Genomic DNA, 21,414 nt, shown 5'->3' with positions numbered 1-21,414 from the left:
GATATTTTACCATAAATCAAACACGTGCCAAATTGTTTCATCACATTCGTTTCTAATGCGGCTTGTCTATGACTTGTAACAGATAGTTCGAATTGCAATGTACTTGACCGACAAATGAAGTCACTTTCTATATAACTAACGTTTGATGATCTTGTCGATCAACTTCTCGCAATAACATATCAATTAAAATTGTTTAACTGGAATCGGTTGAGATACTTTTATGAATACTAAGAAGCCTGCTAAGGGAATTACTACCGGGAATTGAGCTTAGGCAATAAATTAACATAGTTACTGTAACGAATTCTATAACCTCAATCAATACTAACATCTAAATTGTGAAAATAGTAAGTATTAATTATGACGTAATCCATTTATTAGTTACCAAACAGTTACAGCTAACTTTTTCTTTAAATTATAGGTAAAGGAGCAATAACAGTAAAATTTTAAATGTGAATTTGATTGCAACATTTTATTCGTAACCTTTTTAAACAAAACAAAAACTTTTTATTTTTATTTTCTTTTTTAAAACATGTATATCATATCTCGTTTTAATTACTCATAATATTAATAGCATTTTCACCTGTAAATGTCTTAAATCAATATCTTAAAAAAGTTTGTATATGAATTTGCAAAAATTCATGTTTTATTTTTATTTTATGAAGTGTATTTGATTTTAAAATGTATAATTAAAATAAAATTTCAATAAATTATAATTAATTACGATAATTATAAAGAAGCGTAATTCGTAAAGAATGCGAATATGTTTCAATGTTATTTTCCTGAAAGCGTTTAAATAATATATTACTATCAATTTATCTTACTAAATAATTTACAGAAAAATATAACGGTCAATGTTAAATATTTGACTTCATATCTTTGGGTAATATCGTGAAACGTATCCGAAGATAACAATATGAAACAAAGGAATGTGAATTTAAATAACGTTTGATGAAAATCGCTAAACATTTCCTCGTTCGTTTGGAAGCGGACGGAGGCGCCAGCTGTTTTTCATTTCTCGACTTCATGCCGTGATTATTCAAGAACAGAACCGCAATTTGCATAATTTAGTTTATCATCTAAAAAAGGCAAATTATAATTAAAATCTTTAATGAGATTATACTCACTATGTATATTTTTAAACTGTCATTTCATATTTCCCCTCTCGGTGCTGGAATTTGCATAAATATCTTCTTATTTATCTAATAAAGCCTACATTCACTTGTTGCAAGCCCGTCTAGGTAATACCTACTCATCAGATATTCTACCGCCAAATAACAGTACTAAGTATTGTTGTATTCCGGTTTCAAGAGTAAGTGAGCCAGTGTAACTACGTGCACAAAGGACATAACATCTTAGTTCCCAAGGTTGGTGGCGCATTGGCGATGTAAGGAATGGTTAATATTTCTTACAGCGCCATTGTCTGTGGGCGGTGGTGACCACCTAGCATCAGGTGGCCCAAATTCTCGTCAAAAAATCAAATATGATTCAGCTGCAACTAGTTATTGTAGTTTCTATTAGTGTAGTTTTAGCAATCCGACTCTGTAAGAATTCATTACTTCGTATCTCATTCCTGAAACATATACAATGGACTGACGGCGATACACCATTTTGATGCATGTACAGCGTGTACCCTATATATAATTATTATACTCAATGTCGCATATAACATTCTTTCATTTCACGTTCGTGTTCTGCGGTGAGCTTCGAATCGACTTGTACAGCTTATTCCAGTCACCGATAAAATCAGTCAATATAATCTTTACATGCATCTTTAAATTTGACATCAACGATACTGAAATCAAATTTAACTCTACTGATATGAAATCGAAAAAAGCACTTTTACGTGCCTTTAAACCTATTCTAATATAAAATCTATTCAGTAAAAAAAACTTCAAAAACTCACCGTCGAAAATTTTCGAAAAGGACTCCAGAATCGTTTTTATCCAGTGAAATGACAAATTAATACAAAAAATCAATCTAGCTTAGAATTTTAATTACGCTATTAATATTCTTGAATATTAAAAGCTTAATTGAAAAAGACATTCGATAGTTCTGCTAATTAACTATTCCGTAATTAGTTTTAAAATACTTAATATGAACACGTTTATAGTGTTACACGCATTTAATACTCTTTTAATCTTCCTCGAAACACTCGAGGGTAACTCGTTAGCTAATTGCTAACATTACTTAATATACTTGTTAGGGAATAATTATAAGGGTCATAAGATGAGCGAGTATGTGCGAGGGAGGAATTAAACTGACTTCAAAACTTCAGTGCACTAGTTGACTCAGTCATTATACGTGTCTAAGAGTTTATACTGCGATTAGACACGCATCACCGTGCTACTTATTCATACAGAACCTTGTATGTTGTGGTTACTTTTCGTTTGAGACTGATATTAAAAAATGGAAAACTACTTTTTTTACATATGAAAAATTTCATTTGTCAAGTGTAAAGATTACTTTTCATCTAAAAGTAAAGTTTTGGAGCTTAATCCACCACGCCGCTCCAATAAGAAAATTTTGTATAAATCTAGAAATATTTATCGGAGATTGATTACCAATTAATGTACGCTGTGTTTTTAAAATTAATATTTAAACTTATTTCGTTTTCGAAATACAGCGTTTAAACCTTTATAGGACATTACGAAGTGAAGCTAAATTTTATTAAGCATTCATACATTTAAGCTGTAAAGCAATTCACAGCAACATCTCCTATTTATTACCAGTACGAGTACATACATAAATTGCACAAATTGTATTGGCCACAAATCATTTGTCGATTGTGATTTGTACCTCTGTAACAGATAACCTTTATGTCCAGAAATTGGCCAATACTCAAAGCGCATCGCACATTACATATATTTCATGGGATTTGTAATATTTGAACACTTATCTCTCGTCTCTCGATTTTAAAAGAAAATATTGAATCTATGGTTTCAAATATCTTAAAATTAAGTTTCCGATTTTAAATTGATTGCTAATTGTTCGGTACGAATATAAAATAGTTAAAAAAAATATTTTTCGAAAACGCTTTACCTATTTAGTATTTATATAGTCATTAAACTTCATGAATTATTTCGAAGACGATCTCGTCGTAAAACAATCAAATCAATACATTATTTACACAAATTAATATATATAAATATTATGTATTAAAATTTAAATACAATTTATACGTAGTCGCATTAAGTAAATGTTATATTTGTTGAGTTTTCTCAAGTAAGCGTTAAAAAGTGTATTGATTAAGAGAAAAGAAGAGAATTTCTTCACGAAAATTTTAAGTCAGAAACAATAGCCGTTTAAGCAGGCAAGGTAATAAACAAGGTCGTTAACATAACAATTTCATAGTGTTTGCATTCTTCCTGCCTTCACCGGACTGCCTTGAATGCGGCTCGAATAATTCTCGCTTGTATTCTAGGATTGTCAAATCATATCTAGATACAAACTATTTACTGCGACTACAAACCAAAACAGGTTTCGTATTCATATATTAAAACAGTTTAATAAATAACACAGTCATTTAAAGATTTCGCACGAAACAAATTCTGAGCAAACAGTTTTAACGTATTTTGATTTCAATTCGTCTGTTCAGAAATTCAATCATTTTATTTTGAAATGTATTTATAGTCCTGTTATTGTAATAATAATATTATATTATGTTACAATAATACATGAAGCAACGACATACAAAAGGCATTAAATAATATCATACATGATACTATAAAGTGGATTTACAAACAAATGATTTAAACTGTATAATGTTATATTATTTTATTAAGTACTAGCTACCCTTCCCGACATCACATGGGGAGAAAAGTCTACACAGAATGTTTAAAGGAGATATGTACATACAAAGAAATAATATTTTTTTTGTCTAGGAACTTTCTCGAACAACTCTACAAAATTTCATTATATCTGATGATGGTTTAGGGAAGCAGAAAGGACAAATACACAAACATTATTAGTTATTTATATAGATGACATATTAATGTTCAAAACAAAATGTTCCTTGTATTTTTCGATATAATAAACATTTAGAACCGGTAATATTGACAATTAAAAAGTGCTTATAAATATATAATAGGCGAGTACATTATAAACAATTTATAGTCTTACCGTTGTCTAAAATCCTCCATCAAAAACACTATATATTTACCGAAAAATGGTAAATATATTTTATTAACGCCACTAGTTTTCATGTGTTCGGTTATTTCAGTTATATTCTCGTAGGAATGTGAAAAGATACTATTGAAATTTATTAATTAAACAAATGACACCTTCAAACACTTGTGCACTCGATACGAAGCTGACTTTGAACCGTGTCGAGTTGCCTATTATTCGTAATATTTCTTTGACGTGTTCGTCGTGTGCATATTTCGAAATTTGTTAATGCATTGCAATCAAAAGTTATCACTGAATAACACCTTTAACGTATTTTTAATACTCACAAGATATAATGAATATTTATATATATAAATATATTACAATATTGTAACCTTTGTTTTGCTTTAAAGTTTTACATAATTTTCACACATCTATCTGTATCTAGAAGTAGTTATCGACCTGCGAGTCTTGATACTTTATCTACAAACAAATCAATGTAAAAATATTTTTTTTTTAGAAACGACAATATTTATATATTATAAGCACATGGCTTATATAATAGTGCGTTCACGCAGTTCGATGCGACTTTATCAATTTTTTTCTAAATATCAAAATTAAAATGTTACAAACGTTAATGGAGTTGAATACTCTTTATTCAATTTTTCGTTAAAAATCGAGCGACTAAAACCGACTCGTGTGAGCACCGACTAAGCCCCATTTCGGTTCACATGCAGAGAACGTGACTTAATTACATCGTTAACGTTTAGAAAACACTGACAATGTAATTCTAAGCCATTACATATTATGTTCTATGCACTGCCTGCACTAACCTCTACTACCAAAGATATATGAACGAAAGTAGTAAACATAAGTTGATTTTAATACAAGATGTAAGAAATCTCCTTAAAAGAGAAGCATTTTTTTTTGTTTTGAGAAGAAGATTGACGAACACAAGCACATTTGAAAGATAGAGAGTTCTAAGTCTTATTTTATATTTTTTGTTTTAACTTATTAATGAAAAATATGTATACATATATTTTATTTTACACCGAAGCGGAGCGTTCGTATAATATGTAGTCTACACACTAGTTATCCATCTGTGTAACGTGTTATGTAAACTAATCTAAATATTATTCAAAACCACATTTAAATATAGCAGCTATTAAATAGCTTATGACTTTCATATGGCATAATAATTTGCAATTAAATTGATACAGCGTTAATAGTACACGCAAACCATTATAGCACTTAAGGAATTCGGCATAAGCTAAATGTTGGCATGTCGGTACTTTTGTAATTTACATATGTATGCATGTTGCAAGGACGTTTATAATAATTGACAAAATATAATACAGATGAAAATCCCGTCAAAACTAATTTTCATAGACAAAATTATTTAAAAGTATCTTTGGTTCAAATTAGCTGAAGTTTGATCTGACATTTTATAATATATTTCATTGCATCATTGCAACTAGACGATAATATTACATCCTTTTCCCATGTGACACACAGAAATAAATCTAACTTAACCTAACATATTCATAACTACAAAAGTAATTCCAACAGTGTTGCCAGTAAAAAATAATGTGGCGCGGAAAATATTTCTGAATTTGAAATTATTATTTTTTTACCGTTGATTATTTCCGTACAGCCACTAACAAACAACGTGTTATCTGTATTCCGCTGTCAGTATATAGTTTTACAAGAGCAGTAAATAGATTCAAAGCAAAGCAACGTAACAACATCCTTTAGTATTGCCTCTTAATTTGTATCAACTTGGACCATTCCGCATTCTCGGAGTGAGTGGCTTGCAAATGTTCAACCACTATACATATATCTAGGATACAAGTACAGGTTTACGATCTATTAGCAAATTGTGAGCCATACTTAGATAAATCTAAGAGATTTATGTGAAGTTACATTAAACGTGGTTACAATTGCAGAATTGCAAAAATTTTAATTGATAATTTCGGTACATATATTTTACATTGTACTGCATATTTTTTTACGTAATTAATTTTCGTAATAAATTAAAATTAACGTCTGTATTCATTTATTCTATGTTAATAGTTTATATTCGTCTGATTTCGATGAAGCTTTGGTTTAGGTCGAGCCTCAAGAATTTTGCTAAATATCTCTCTGCTAGTCTAGTAATTATATTTAATATTTTATATTACTAATGATTATTTCGTTAGTTAATTTCTTATAACTTACATACAAACTTGTATATATCCTGTCGCTCGGCAAAAGTATCATACCCTCTTAAAAATATATCGACACGGGTTTCCTCACGAAGTTTTTTCTACCGCTGTTCTACTCGTTAAACATCTTTGATTATAAATACTATTTTTCATTACAGTAAAACTTGTAATCAAAAGTTTATTTAATGCTGATAACTGATTCATTTAATCGTTTTAACAGCTTTACGATCCTTTCAGTACGCAATGTTTAAGTGCAGCTGTTAAACTTTAAGCTAACTTGTTCCAGAAGGGTTTGACTAATTTTCTACATAGGTACTTCTATTAAAAACAAGGATAAAATATGTCTATAGTAAATTGAAAACAAAAGAAGTTTAATCAATTTGCCGATATTTTTAATGAATCGATGAAAAAACATTCGTTTTGTATTTTCTACATTTGAATAAAGGTAAAATTATCGAATGTTTTCGACATTAATTTTATTCAACGCGATGATTGGATGGACTAGATCTGAACGTCGCGTATACCAATTAAGGTCACTTTAATACGAATAACACATATTTGAATTTCACATATTCGTTGTTTTTATATGGTTTTAATATTTATGATAAAATTGAAATTGATCGCAAAATATTCCAATCATGTTGTGTTTCGAATTCGTCAGTTTATGTGTATTGTAATTAATGAGTTTAAAAATTCGCATATAACATAAAATAATGTGTAATTTGACATAGGAATTAAAATAATTGTTTTAGAAAGAAATGACATTCTTAAACGATATCACATCTCACCAAATATGTTACGTAAGCATTGTTAAATACTTTATAGATCGGTATCTATTGAAGTAAAGATCAGATCTATCGAACAAATCACTCCGTGTAAGTAGTCCTAAATCTTATTGAAGATACCGAATTCAAAGCCGGCCACTGAATTTTTGTTTACTTAATTTATTTCTTAAGTTTTTGTCTTTGTAATTCATCTCGTCACGGTAATATAAAACTTCGTGATGAAACCTGCATGTTGAAAAAGCAGTAAAATTAGCTTATAATCATCTCCTCAAAAGGAAAGGAAGGCTAAGTGGGGCTGTTATATTGTTATTGTTTTTTATCAATTATATTTCTATTATGAATACCAACTAAGCCGTGTATATTTAGCAGTGCTTATAGCCACAGATAAAAAATAAAAAAATTCAGTATATATGACAGAAGTTAAGTGTGCGTCAGATACCTATAGAAAAAATGTTATATGAGTTTGACCTAATGACGCATATCTTTACATTTTGATTCTAGTGTTTATTTAATCCAATTTTATTTATTCATATTACATTTTTAAACGTCTTATCAATACAGCATCATTATCTTATCTTGTAAGATGACAGCAAAGGAACTTACCTGAAACAAAAAAAAAATGAAACTATAAGCAGACGTATATTTTAAAAATACAAAGCTGTTTTCACAGCAGTTGAAGTTTTCCGTAAAACAATGTTTAGTATTTCTAAACATACCAGTATATTGGCAGTAACAAAGAACTCATAAACAATGTACTAATATTATGTATGTATATGAAATTTACATCTACATGATGTCCTTAAATTTTCAACACCGTTGAAAATATGTTAATTGTCAATGTATCTTTTTTCGTGGAAAAATGACTATTTAACGTTTCATTAAACTTGTAACTACAAAACGATTAGTTTTCAAATTTTCTGCCACTATCAGCATTATTTTAATGAGTAATGTAATTACTACACAATAAATTACGTCATCGTTTACCTATACGATTATAAAGATACTTTTTTATAACACAACAATTTGAAACCTCTTTTCTGTGTTAGATTTTATCATGTGTTGCATCGTTGCGCCCTAAGGAATGCTATTGTTTGTACTTGTTCATTTTGAATATAAATGGACATTACTTTCTTTCTATTGTTCATTGAAAGTATTCTCGGTAATTTTCGATTTAAAATTGACATAAAAATTACTGTAACCGTATTGAAATAGGTAAAGTAAGTAATAATGGTAAGGTAAAGTAAGTTAATTACATAAAGCTTATAATGGATAATAGTACGATAAGTGAGCTAATACGTACGGTCGCTGCTTTAGTTGATATCTCTGACGCATCTTGACTTATTCTATAGATTTATCAATCACTGTACTATTACGCGTAATCACCGAGTTTTATTCACGCGAGCCATACGGCGGCTATGTAGAGCGAACTCGTCAATTAAACATGCGGGTTCCGGTGACACGGGCGCGGCCGATCTAATGAATTTAACGTTTCAAAAATTCACGATCTGTACGGAAATTATCGGGTTGCAGCATGCGATGTTATTAAGTATTAACGCAAAACGTGTATCAGTCGGTCGGAGGGGCGCGCGACTGCGGACTAGGCGGCGGCGCCCGCGCACCTCTGTACCGACATTAGCGAGCCGTATCAGACACCAGAACAGAGCAATCAATTTATGCAAATTACCGACGGGATGGGACTGGACACGAATAAATTGACTATCAAGACCAGAAATGGTCGGATATATGTATAGCTGTCTCGGGGATAAATGAAATATAATCCTTTGGGTGCGCACATGCATAATAAACTGACGTCTCGTTCATATAAAACACATTCATATCATTTATGATAGCATAATTAATAAAAGACACGCCAATATATATTTTCGTGGTCTCGTTTAAATATTTCATAAAACCTGAGACTGTCACAATAAATAAAGCAGATATACCGTAACTTGTTATACTTTAGCTTAGAATATTGCGTAGTATTTATCGAAGTGGCGCCAAAAGAAATGATTTCGTACAAACTGGACCACTGACACAACGTGTCAATCTTTTGGTCGGCCGTTACGCGCCGCTGATCTTGTTAAGAGTTATCGCTTTGCTCACCTGTTATACGAATAGTTTGTGTAATTTGTGTACTATTACAAAAAAGCTATTAAGTAATCGATTCCTTATTTGGTTAGCTTACTATCATTATGATTACCACGTCTTTAGATAAATGGGAATATCCGTCCTCGACTCTCGACTCGACTCTCCCTTAAAAGATTATCTTTGTTATTAAATAGAGTATAAATTAAAATATGTATATTGAAAAGAATATCTCCTTGACAATTAATAAACGAATGACGATCTTTCTAAACATTTCAGACAACATTATTGGTTAATAGCTGATGATATAAATTTAAAAATGGAAAACTTAAATGTTTTCAACAGATTTATGTAAGGTCTTGTCAACTATGCAGTTGCCGTCTTAACATTTAAGCATAAACTTAATCAGTATAGCAATTAAGAATTCACAAGAGCAATCTACTAGTACTGCAAGTTAGTCTCCGGCTTTGAACTCCACCCTAACATTCAGACCCAAACGAGTTTCCTGTCAACGTCAACGGATACATAAATAGACAACAACATAATTGATGCCGTCAGTTGCAATAGAGCAGTAACATTAGACTTAGCAAACAAGCCACATGCGATTGGCACTTTATGTCAATCTAAGTGTATTTTATATAAAATAATGGCATCGTAAAAAACTTCTCGACAATACCGGGTATTGACCGCTTATTATAGTCAGCGTGCCACGATTTTTTTAAGATTACTGAAAAGTTTAAGTGTATATAGTTTTATTTTTTTATATTATTTCGTAAACGTGTGTTTCCAAGCAATTACGGTTTATCTCGTGTGCAATACAAATAAGCAATATTTAATATAATTATTGCATATAAATCGTGCGTAAAGTAGACAGCCGAGAGAAAGGTGCCGATGAAAGTGTTTTCGAATGGTTAGCTTTTGAAACCGCAGCGTGACGGATTACAAAATGACAAATCACGTCTTCTCACTGACTCACTGATGCTGCAAAATCAAAACTCATACATAATTACTGAACCCTTGAAACAAGAGAGAAAGAGAGCTTTTGAAATATCAGCTTATTGGCATATCTTGTGAATGCTACTGAAAATATTTTGAAATAACTCAGCGTATTAAGTAGATTAGTACAAAGGATATTTGTTGACACGAAAAAAAATACATCTTTGTAAATTGTTTTATCTCGTGGAAGAACTCTTTGCATGCACACATGTATACTGCGTGGATACCATCAACTCTCTTCTACTGACAAACATAAATATTTACTTTTAATTTATTTTCGTAAAGTGGCCAAGCCAGTGCCGAACACGAACGATACAATATCTCAGGTTGGTGATTCGGCCACTATTCCCTCACTATCATAATCCGATGGGACGGTAAATCCGACACGTCCAAAAAGAGTTCAGGCGCAAGACCAATGCCTTCCAGGCATAGTTCTTGTTACTGAGATATTTTTTACGGAAGAACTCCACCCCATATTTTTTTCAAAATCAAAATCAATATATACTTTATTCAAGTAGACTTTTACAACCACTTTTGAATCGTCATTTAGCAAACTATATTAAGTGAAACCACCACCGATTCGGAATGTAGATTCTACTAGGAGGAACCTGCAAGAAACTTAGTAGTTACTCTTTTTCAAAATTTAAAAATACAAAGTCATGTTAGTTAGGTACAATTATATGTGTATGTAATATATCCTGCCTGAAAGTCAACAAGTTTTATTCTCAACCTGGGGTTTGAACCTAGGACCTCGGGAACTGTGGCATTCACATTTACATCTAGCCACTGAACCAACGAGGCAGTGCATTATAAGTATAAGACATTACTTGAGTTTTTGACATTATTAATATGGACGATGTCGACTATTACTAGGAAGACCATTTATCGACGATGACTTGTATTGCATTCAGGTTCACACACATAGATAAACTTTACATAGGTATAGATGGTCTTAATATCAACCATCAGTTAAATTAGTGATAAGCAAGCAAATGTGACCTTGTTTTTTATCTTCTTTCAATATTCACATAGAAATTTCAAGGCGATAAGTAAGAGGAATTTTAGTTTGTTTGATTAGGCAAGAACTCGAATAATAATAAAAAAACTTTAAGTAGTCACTTACGACTTTTTTTTATAAATGACACTTCGGCGAAATTGAATAATGGGTTGGAATGAATTCTGTCAGAAGTTGGATTGTTTGAATTAACAGTGATCACACTTTCATCTCCCGAGCGACCAAATGCGGGCAGTATATTTGCGATGAAGGAATCTTCGGACTACACCATTAGACACATGAAGTACGTCCAATAAAGATAGTGAGAGAGTAGAGAAGAGATGCTTCTATCCTATGCACATACTTGTCACAGACGACCAAACAATGGCATACGTATTTACCACATAATACTAGAAGCAAAACTTCTATATTTTACAACTTTTCTTATATCACTATGAGTTGATATTTATGATGATATATATCTTAAAAAAGGAACAAAAAACTCAAAAGTAACAAGTAAACAAAGTAATAAAAAAAACAAAACAATTATTTATTTAAATAACTTTTAATCTATTAAAGTAAAACTGGAGTTCAATTAAAACTTTTAATTCATATTTGCATATGTAATTTACCAGTTTTCAACGCATAATATCTGAGCGTGGAAGTGAAACCGTCGTTAAAATAACCCCCAGGTTAGGTGGAAAGTTAGTAATAACGTACAAATTACTCCATCCTTACCGCGGGGCCAATGACCTCGACAATTGCATAGAAACTCGACGATTGTCAATGTAACACGATCTTATCATTTAAGGACGTATGTATATGAGAAATAGCCTCTTTTGTGAATTGATTACCATTTTTTATAATTTAAATCACGCTTTTTTTCTACACATATATACACAACATCAGCCTTTTTGGAATTGATTTCCATAAGACTATTATATCTTATCTTATTCTCGTCTCAATTATCATTCGGTTGTTTAAAAGAATCGTAACTTAATAAATTTTTTTCGTATATAGCTCGTTATCTAGTATTACCTATTCAAGTATCCAATGGTTACCCACGTCAACGTGGTTTTCCGCCTGTCTGACCCTTCCGACAAATGCGGCGGGCATTTTGTTTTGGGACATCGCTCGACCAGCACAAAGGTTCTATATTGGATACGAAACTTCTTAACCATAAATTGTAGAGGGTTCTTAATTTGAATTACCTTCATATTAAAATTTATGTAAATTTTGTTAATTTCAAAATTAATTTATGATTAATTTTGAAAGTAATAATGAATATCTTTTTAACCCAACCTTGATACTTCTTCTTTCACAATATTCAATGGGTCTTAAAAAAGGTACGACTTTGACCAAAAGCCATGGATTAAAACAATACAAAAAGTTAGTTACGGTTACGTCATTTTTTCGAAAATGGAACACTTATTGTGTTACCTAATTAATAATTTTGACTAAAACGCCCATAGCATATAAATTATTATCTGTGTAACAGAAATGTTGAAAAATAATAACTTATAAAAACGTAAAAATATATTTTCATCTTCCATATTTTTATAACACATGAAAACTATGAAGCATTGCGAAAAATTCCCGTATTTTATCTGTTGCTACTCCGAGATTTGAATATAAAATGTCCCGGAAATATTTTAACCGAGACGCTCGATTTTATTTCCACTTCAGACGTCGCTTTTGTCTTTCCAGGTCTGTAATTGCATGACTGAAACGAGAAGATCGAAAAATCTAGAAGGGTAATTTAAATATCATTTCTCCGTAATTATTTTTCTGGTTTAAATTTCGTAGTATTTTAAATATTTTTTTAATGAAAATATTGCTATATTTTTAACTTGAGTATTATTATCGCTGTATCAAAGCAAATTTATTTTAAATTTAACAACAAATTTTTTCAGAATTATTTTGATAAAAATATTATAAAAAAGTATATTAGATTTAACATTTAATTGAAGTCTTAGTTTTCCGATTTGTATTTGAAAATTCGCAATAAATTAAAAAATATATATACCTATCGGTACCACACCAGAACAGCGCTCATAATATACATTATTTTTTAAGGCACATTTGTCTCGCAGACTCATGCCGGCAACATCGTACCTAACAAATTTTAATAAGGCTTAAATACATAATCACTCTAAAACTATTGTCGTTTCAAAAGTAGGTTTCTGAGTGGGTGTCAAAGATACATACACTTATTTTAATAAACGGAAGCGCAGATTGAATCAAGGTCTGGTGCAGTGATGGATGTCCATCTTTATATTTAAGTTATGAATTTGTTTATTTTATTAATACGCGCAGACATTTCTTAGTATTTCGAGTCCTTAATGTATGTTTACCATCCAACCAGTGTGCTAAAAATATCGTAAGCAGATGAACATGTTTATACGCAATTCACTAACTAACTAAGATATTAGTTTAATAGATGAAGTAATAGATTTTCTACTAAAAAAAGATTTATTTATTAAAGAAAAGCAAAGAACCCTTTTGTTAAAGAAGATTAATCATTTTATCTAAACGGGTTCCGTAGATTAAGTTTATATATTCTCTCTAAGCTTTCTCTTCTCTCTTTAAATTGTTTTTAGGGATTAAAAAGTATAATATGATTTATTATTACATATATTCTAAACAAAAGACCAGAATCTATTCGATATTATTTTAGCTTAAAAATAGATGTACCATTTTCTTTATTAGTACAATATTGTAGCAACAATATTGAAAATACTTACTTAGTAATATTTGTTAGTCAAACAATGTTACATAAAAAAGTATAAAGTCGAATATAATGTAACGGATATTAAATAGTTATCTAGTATTGTATACACCCACCCCTGCTCACCACTTACCGTTAAGTGATAATCCGTCAAAACCGATCAATAAAAGATAGGGAGTCTAATGAGCTCTTTACCGCCTATATTCAACTCATAGATAGGGGAACTATCTGACTCATAACAAAGAAAATATATTAAATTATTACAACACTGATTTTCTGTATAGACTTAAATTATTTTGTATAATATGCATAGGAAACACATTTTAGTACGTAAATATTCATCAAAATATATTTTAAACAAGTAGACTATTATAAACACATTTGAATAACGCCAATAAACAAAATTTAATTGTATTACAAACACTTTTGAATATTTTTATGGAATGTACTAGACGTTTTGGTATCTGTTTGCTTATAATTATTTAAATGTAAGCAGTGTTGGGGTTTAATTCAAAATATGATTATTTAGAAAATGTTTTATCTCGAAATATCTAATGCTTTCAAGTTGCTTATACCAATTAATTTCAATTTTTTATGAGACATTTCGATTAATCGATTAAATTGAAAATAGAAGGGAACGCAAATATGAAATTATTTCGATTGAAAAAAAGTAATAAAAAAAATATGATTTCCTTAGAGGTAATGTATGTTAAACATGAATAGAAAGTTATATTTCTATTATAAGAAACAACTCGTTTCCTAGAAATCATCTAGCAAGGAAATCGATTAAACGATAGCGGATGCTGCCGTCGTATTCCTTACGCCAGTCTTGTTATTAAATATAAACTTTAACTCGCCCGTAATAACTTGTTCTAATTCTAATATGTATTTTATTTTCTTACTTAAACGACTTGGAACTTGCAAGTCAACCTAAGTAATAACTTAGGTTAACTCGCATACATTTCTACAAATATTAACAACTTTTGTAAATAGCTTTCATATTACTTTAAACAGTATATTGTATATTAATTTTCTATGTGAAAACTGATTAATTTTTATAATAATATTAATTGCATATAAGAAATATTTAGATATAAAAAAATCTTTTAAATAATAGGTGTCATTGCTAAAAAATTCAATATAACTTTATTTCGATATAAATAAGGTTACCGGTAACGAGAATAAACGACATACTTTCAAAGTATTCGAGCACAAATTTCCAACTTTTCCGATTAATCCCCAAGAATATTTTAAAGTGCACCGTTATGCAAAATGTAGAGCTCTCGTAAATCCCCCCATAGCCTGAACGTAAGGGGTCAAGCGTAGTCGGTTTAAAGACGCTAGCACACAACATTTCTCTATTTTTATAGCGACAAAAAACGCTCTCATTTCCGATAATCTTGAATGAGAATATATCTTATTTCATTTGATTCTATTAGGCCAATTCAAGTTTTATTTGCTATAATATAGGATGCGATATTATTGTAATATTATGCTTAAGCGTATACGTACTTGTCATGCATATTTACGCGTTATTTAAAGATGAAATCACCGATACGATGGATGAAGCGATATGCGAAAATAATTATGTTGTATAGTGTTACATAACAATGCATCGGATAACGCTCGCGGCATTGTTTTCAATGCCTTAATATATGGAATATGTAGAGCGTAAGAACGTACTCGGAGCGAATATTACATATGTGACTTACAATCGTATGTGTAAATAAAAGTACCTGTCGCATCGCTTGCGGAATTTTCAACCCGAGGATTAGAGAAACACGTTTCACTAACCCCAGATATCGATAAAGTAAAGTATTCTGCAAATATCCCACAGTCAAACTAAAGCCTCCTCACCACTAGAGGACTCTGAAATTTAAGTTAGTGGAAGATTTGTCATATTTTTATCCGATACATATGTCAGTATCCGAACGATGTTTTCCTTCGCCGCCGAGAAGAATTATAAACACAAATTATGCACATAAATTCTTAGCGGTGCTTAATATGTTGAGGTAAATCTATTAACAACAAAAACAATGCAATGTTGTATTATTGTTTGTTATATTTTAATGAACCGCAAATAGTGACGCACTGTTATTAACACAAATCTTGTAATTGCTACCAGCTAATCCTTTTAAAGAAATACGATGTTTCGTGTGGAGCCCGCTTCATAGGTACTTAAAAATGGCGGATGATCTGTCAAGTGCATTTGCCAGACCAACTCGTTCCGCTCTCATCGCTCTCAATCCGCAACTGGAAGCCGACGAGTTTTTTTATTAAACAAGCATTTCTTTCACGCAAAAACAGTTTAGTGACACTGATCTAGCGACATGTTTTAGGCGTTAATAAGCATCATATTCTAAACAGAAAGTTCAACGCACTCTATATTGATGGTTTATTAAGTTAGTTTTATTTATAAATTTATAAACTATTTTTATTTTCAGAGATTACGTTCTCGTAACTAATTTATTTAGCATCAAAGTTTAGCGACAACGACACTGCGACGACGTTGATTAAAAGACATAATTAACGCTGTACAAAACTTTTCCATTAACTGGAAAACATTAATAAACGATAGCAACAAGTAAGAAACTATATACTTAACTGAGAGTAGTAACGATAGAGTTTCAGAGCAAAACAATTCTCTACTGGTTGGTACCTACTTAGTCGAAAAAATAGTATGCAGCATTTTTTACATTTACACCGTACATATAGTAGATAGGTTACATATTATTTAATTGCATTTAATCAAAGTCATAATAACACAAATCTCATACATAAAACAAACAATATCGTTCGTGGTACCCAGTACGCAAGTACAACAGTAAATAGCATCAATTTCATCCCATTTCCTGAGCAGCTCCCTGTGACTGAGACCCACTCTGCGAATTATTAGATTCAATAAAATTACTCTTGGAGGTCAAATCTACCCATATTTCTTCCCAGAGGATTTTAGTTCGTTGGATTTATTAAGCACGTGCTTCCTTTGAAATTTATTTCGATCATTTTTTTTATTATTAATATTATTGACGTTCTCGATATTAAAGCTGTTTTACTAACAACTAACTAGTTTAAAAAATTAATTAGGTATAAGCAATAACTGGTACATAGGTTACGTAAAAATAAATTCCATTAGTTATATTCAAGGAAGTAAGTCGGTGAATTGTAGATAGTCCTTGTAATAGAATCGTATTCAATTAAATCAATCAAATTGTTTCACGTAATTGCCGACATCGCCATCATACGCCGCTGTGCTAATTTCTTACGTAAATGTACTTAATTTTTTTTTAATATAGGACGAAAAATTTGTTTAAAATCTAAGTATATAATTCCAAGAATGTTAACAATCTATTATTATTGTTTAAAAATACAGAATTTTCAGTGCAACGGTAAAAAAAACACCAACATGATTACAAAAGACATTCCAGCATTCAGTCCAACGTTTTCTTGGATCTATCAAATATATATATCATGTCGTCAAATTATTTATTAACGTACTAATAAAGCAATAATTCATTTTGTCAAATGAGAACGATAAATGGTAGCAAAGATACAAACAGTAGTTAAATAAACACGAGTAAAGTTTTTAAAAAATGCGTCAAATTGTTACTTTCTTATCAGATCATTTTCATTTAAATTGCAATAAATTAATTTCGTACGTAATTCTAACAACTTTTTAATTTATTTTTATTTTAAACTTACTTCAATTGCATTATAAATATAAAAAGCACTAATAAATAAATTAAATAAAAGAAAACAAAATTACTTACTGTTGACTTTTACGTGTCATTTTCTTTTAAATTCACTTTTTCAAACCAAAAACACTGGCAGTTACTGTTCGCTGGATTTTTCAAAAAAATACACCAAACACAAACACGAGCCGTGAAAATAAAAAATATATTCGATATTGGAAATTTGGCGGCAATCGTCACATAAGCATGTTTCCCTCCGCGATCGTGTCACCACTCTCCGAGATCTCGACTCGATCCGAACACGATATGCGCCCTACTTCAACTTTAACATATCGTTTGCCTGATAGAGAACGCATGTACCTTTCTCGTAGCTACAGAAAGAGACAAAAATATTTAATCGATATTAATGATGGTTAGTAACAATATATTTTTATACTTCGCAATAACTAATTACGAAAATATTTTTATATACCTATTAAGTTTTACAAAGTGACTATTAATAAAGTTGAAGTTATTAAATTGTTACTTTAGTCACGGCACAGCGCCATCTATGCGTGGTGTGGTGTAATAAATCGTAACTATGCGTAGGAAAAGTTTTTCACATGAATTAATCCATTGATTTGGATCACTTGTATAAGGTTATACAGGTAGATGGCGCTACTATAATATCACGGTTAATATATCTATTATATACGTTTTGCTTAAAATTAATTCAACTTATCTTTTGTTATTGTTTTATTTCACACGAGATTTTTTATAAAATTTTTATTTCTTGTCATTAATTTTTTTTTAAATGTTGTTAATTTATTCCAATGCTTCTGTTATTTTTTATCCGTTCCAAAAGGGTGTCCCACGACACAACCCTTTCTTCACTGTCTCTGACCTCTGTTTCTCACACAGCTTTTATCCTGTGACCGTGTGATGTGATGACCGATGTCCATGACTGGTAGATAAATTTGGAATTGTCTTTTGTAACTGGTTGTTGTATTTCTTCATTATGCCTGCTAATAATTATTTTGTAATTATAAATACTTCGTTGATCCAGTTACTTTAGTCTGCTTGTATAGCCACAGATTTACTAGATGATAGGGCTTTGTGCACGCCCGTCAGATACTCTATCACTAAACATCTGTACTTGGTATTGCTGTTTTAGAACAGACACAAAGGACATAACACCTAAGCTCCCAAAATTGGTAACCCTTTGGTAATATGGGAAACTATTAATATTTCTTACAGTAGTAATGTTGTGACAATGATGACTTACCAATATGTCAGGGCCGGACTGTAAGTTTAGGGGACCCTGAGTTAACATTAGGGGCCCACCTAAGATATATCTGAACATAGACTTGAATTAAATTAATGGCTTTGATTAATTGCAGGACTCGCAAGACTGCAAACAATACAATATGTTTAATTTAATAAAGGTATGGATTCTTTCGCATTATCGTCTATTATTGACTTTGACTTGGACTTAGCTGGGACCTCCTTGAATCCACGGGGCCCTGGGCTGAAACCCAAAAGCCATATGGTAGAACCGGCCTGTACTATGTGGCCCATTTACCTGTTGACCGATATAACATTAAAAATACGATGGTCCCTGAATCAAATCGTTTATTCTTTCGTCTGATTCCAGTTTTGTTTTATAGTCCATGCAGATACGCAACATTAGGTATCAGTTGTGTGTATTAATATTTTAATACATTTCGATGGCCCGATAGTCGCAAGTTTGCCGTGGTTTATTAACACCTCTGAAAATTTAATTTTCAGCTGTCACATCCAACTTATTTTATTATGGACACTTTTTAACTGATGTCGATCATCGACGTTTTGTAAGCATTTTTTATTCGGTCTCAGATATAAACCCTATGCAGCTTTAGCAGTACGTTATACTCTCACATACACAGGTCTGTCTCATTTCTACTGTACGTAACAGCTATCTTCGAAGCAAGCGAGCAACCGAGCAGTAGCGAGGTCGGGTTCTCATCTTTATCGTGATCTTTATTGCTACCAAGAGCGAGTACTTCGACTAAATGTTAGAGCTATATAAAAATTTATAGGTTACTTTTAAAGTCTCGTTTAAAATATAAATTCATCGCGTAAAAGTTTGTTAAAGTCAATAAATAAATACCTCTCGTTTAGATAATTAATAGACATTAATTATAAAGCTATATATTTTTGTATGAAAACAATCATTTCTTTTTTTTACGTCGGATTTTTTCACACATCATTCATCCGATCGAATTGGAATATTGTACGGTTGTTTCAGAAACAAATTCAATGGACACTACCTATCAACCTATTACAAGCAGAGCCGTCTCATGCAGTGCTGGGGCCCTTGGGCGCCCACAAATTTGGGACCCTTTTGCTACATATTTTTTGGTTTAATTTGGTAAATTGTTGGTTGGTTTAGGGCCCTCTCAGGATGGGGGCCCTGGGCACGTGCCCCTTGGGTCCATCGGGTATGTTAAAGACGGTAATAATTACAAGCTAAACGCATAACCGACAATTCGTTTAACAGAAAACTCTACATAGATATTGCAAGCCATTGTATATCGTTGCTAGTCCGTACATAGTATAAACTACGCAATGGATTTTAATGTGGTTTTCTTCAAAAAACAGTCTGATTGAAGAGAAAGGTTTATAAGTATAATTATAAACCACTATAGTAACAAATAGCAGAGAATTTCAACAAACCTAGCCTAAAAAAAATTTTTTTTTTCTATTTATTCTTCAATCAAAAATTTTTAAAAATACCATCATAGAACCCGTGTGAAGCAGTGACGCGTAGCTAGAGTTTAATATAACTATGTTATGTGATTCGCTTGATCTGATAATATACATAGAACAAATTGAATACAGTTATTAAGTCAACATTTCAAACTCTGTTCAATTTGAAGGCGATATTTTTAAATTCTATATGTATGCAGTTTATTGTTTTTGTCTGGGATTAAATCATAGTGATATTATTCCTCAAATTAAAATGTGTATTCCATCTTAAAACCATAGCAGTATTCTATCACAAAGCGATAGTTTCATGAAAATTAAATAAGATTAAACTATTTATTAGGAGTCTCAAACAAAATATTTATTGAATCATAATATTTATTTGAATAGACCCATAAAAGGACTTAAATCGCCATCTTACAATGTTAAATTAAATGTAAATCTACCACCGGTTCGGAAAGTAGATTCCACCAAGAAGAACAATATTAAATTATATTTATGATATAAAAATAGTTTTAATATAAACAGCCTGGTAGCCAAAACATATCTGCTTAGAATCTGAATGAAATGAAGAATTGAGATACACTGAAAGGGCCGGACCTTAAGTTTAGGGGGCCCTGGGCTAACACTACTTAGGGGCCCACCTAAGACATATTTGAACGTAGACTTGAATTAAATTATTAAATGGGTTTGATTAATCGCAGGGCTGCAAACCATACGACCTGTTTAATTTAATAAAGTTATGGATTATTTCGCATTATCGTCTATTTTTTTACTTTTTCTTGACTTAGCTGGGGCCCCCTTGAATCCTCGGGGCCCAGGACTGAAGCCCAAAAAGCCATATGGTAGATCCGGCCCTTTACACAGAACATGAAAAATATCTGCTACAGTTCTACCTCCATTACGCTCTTAGAAGTAGATATATTCTTGAATAAATAAATAGAAACTAGTGTAGGGATATAATAAAAAAAAAAAGAATTATCAAAATGAAATCATAATCAGCGAAGCTATTGACGAACGTACACAAAAATATGAGGCTGAAAAAATAAGTCAATTTATACTCAAAAAAATAATAATTACATTACTTCTTATCATTTAA

At 31.1% G+C, this 21,414-nt stretch overlaps 1 protein-coding gene across 5 annotated transcripts in view; it reads right to left on the bottom strand.

The window, feature by feature from the left end:
• LOC125064581 (plasma membrane ascorbate-dependent reductase CYBRD1-like) overlaps positions 1–21,414 on the bottom strand; it is a 59,804-nt gene that overhangs the window by 26,767 nt on the left and 11,623 nt on the right. Inside the window, exon 1 of one of the 5 annotated variants that reach the window (XM_047671699.1) lies at positions 17,670–17,892. The exons of 2 other annotated variants lie outside the window; for them this stretch is intronic. In XM_047671699.1, the coding sequence (XP_047527655.1) occupies positions 17,670–17,689 (20 nt within the window). In that variant the 5' untranslated portion in view covers positions 17,690–17,892. Of the gene's footprint in view, positions 1–4,119; positions 4,310–8,393; positions 8,712–17,669; positions 17,893–21,414 lie in introns of those variants that run through there. 2 more of the 5 variants (XM_047671698.1, XM_047671697.1) reach the window with 2 other exon arrangements.

This window comes from Vanessa atalanta, chromosome 6 (assembly GCF_905147765.1).
Source record: "Vanessa atalanta chromosome 6, ilVanAtal1.2, whole genome shotgun sequence".
NCBI classification, from domain to species: Eukaryota; Metazoa; Arthropoda; class Insecta; order Lepidoptera; family Nymphalidae; genus Vanessa; species Vanessa atalanta.
The sequence above is the reverse complement of the archived record's forward strand: the minus strand, read 5'-3'. Positions and strand labels throughout refer to the sequence as shown.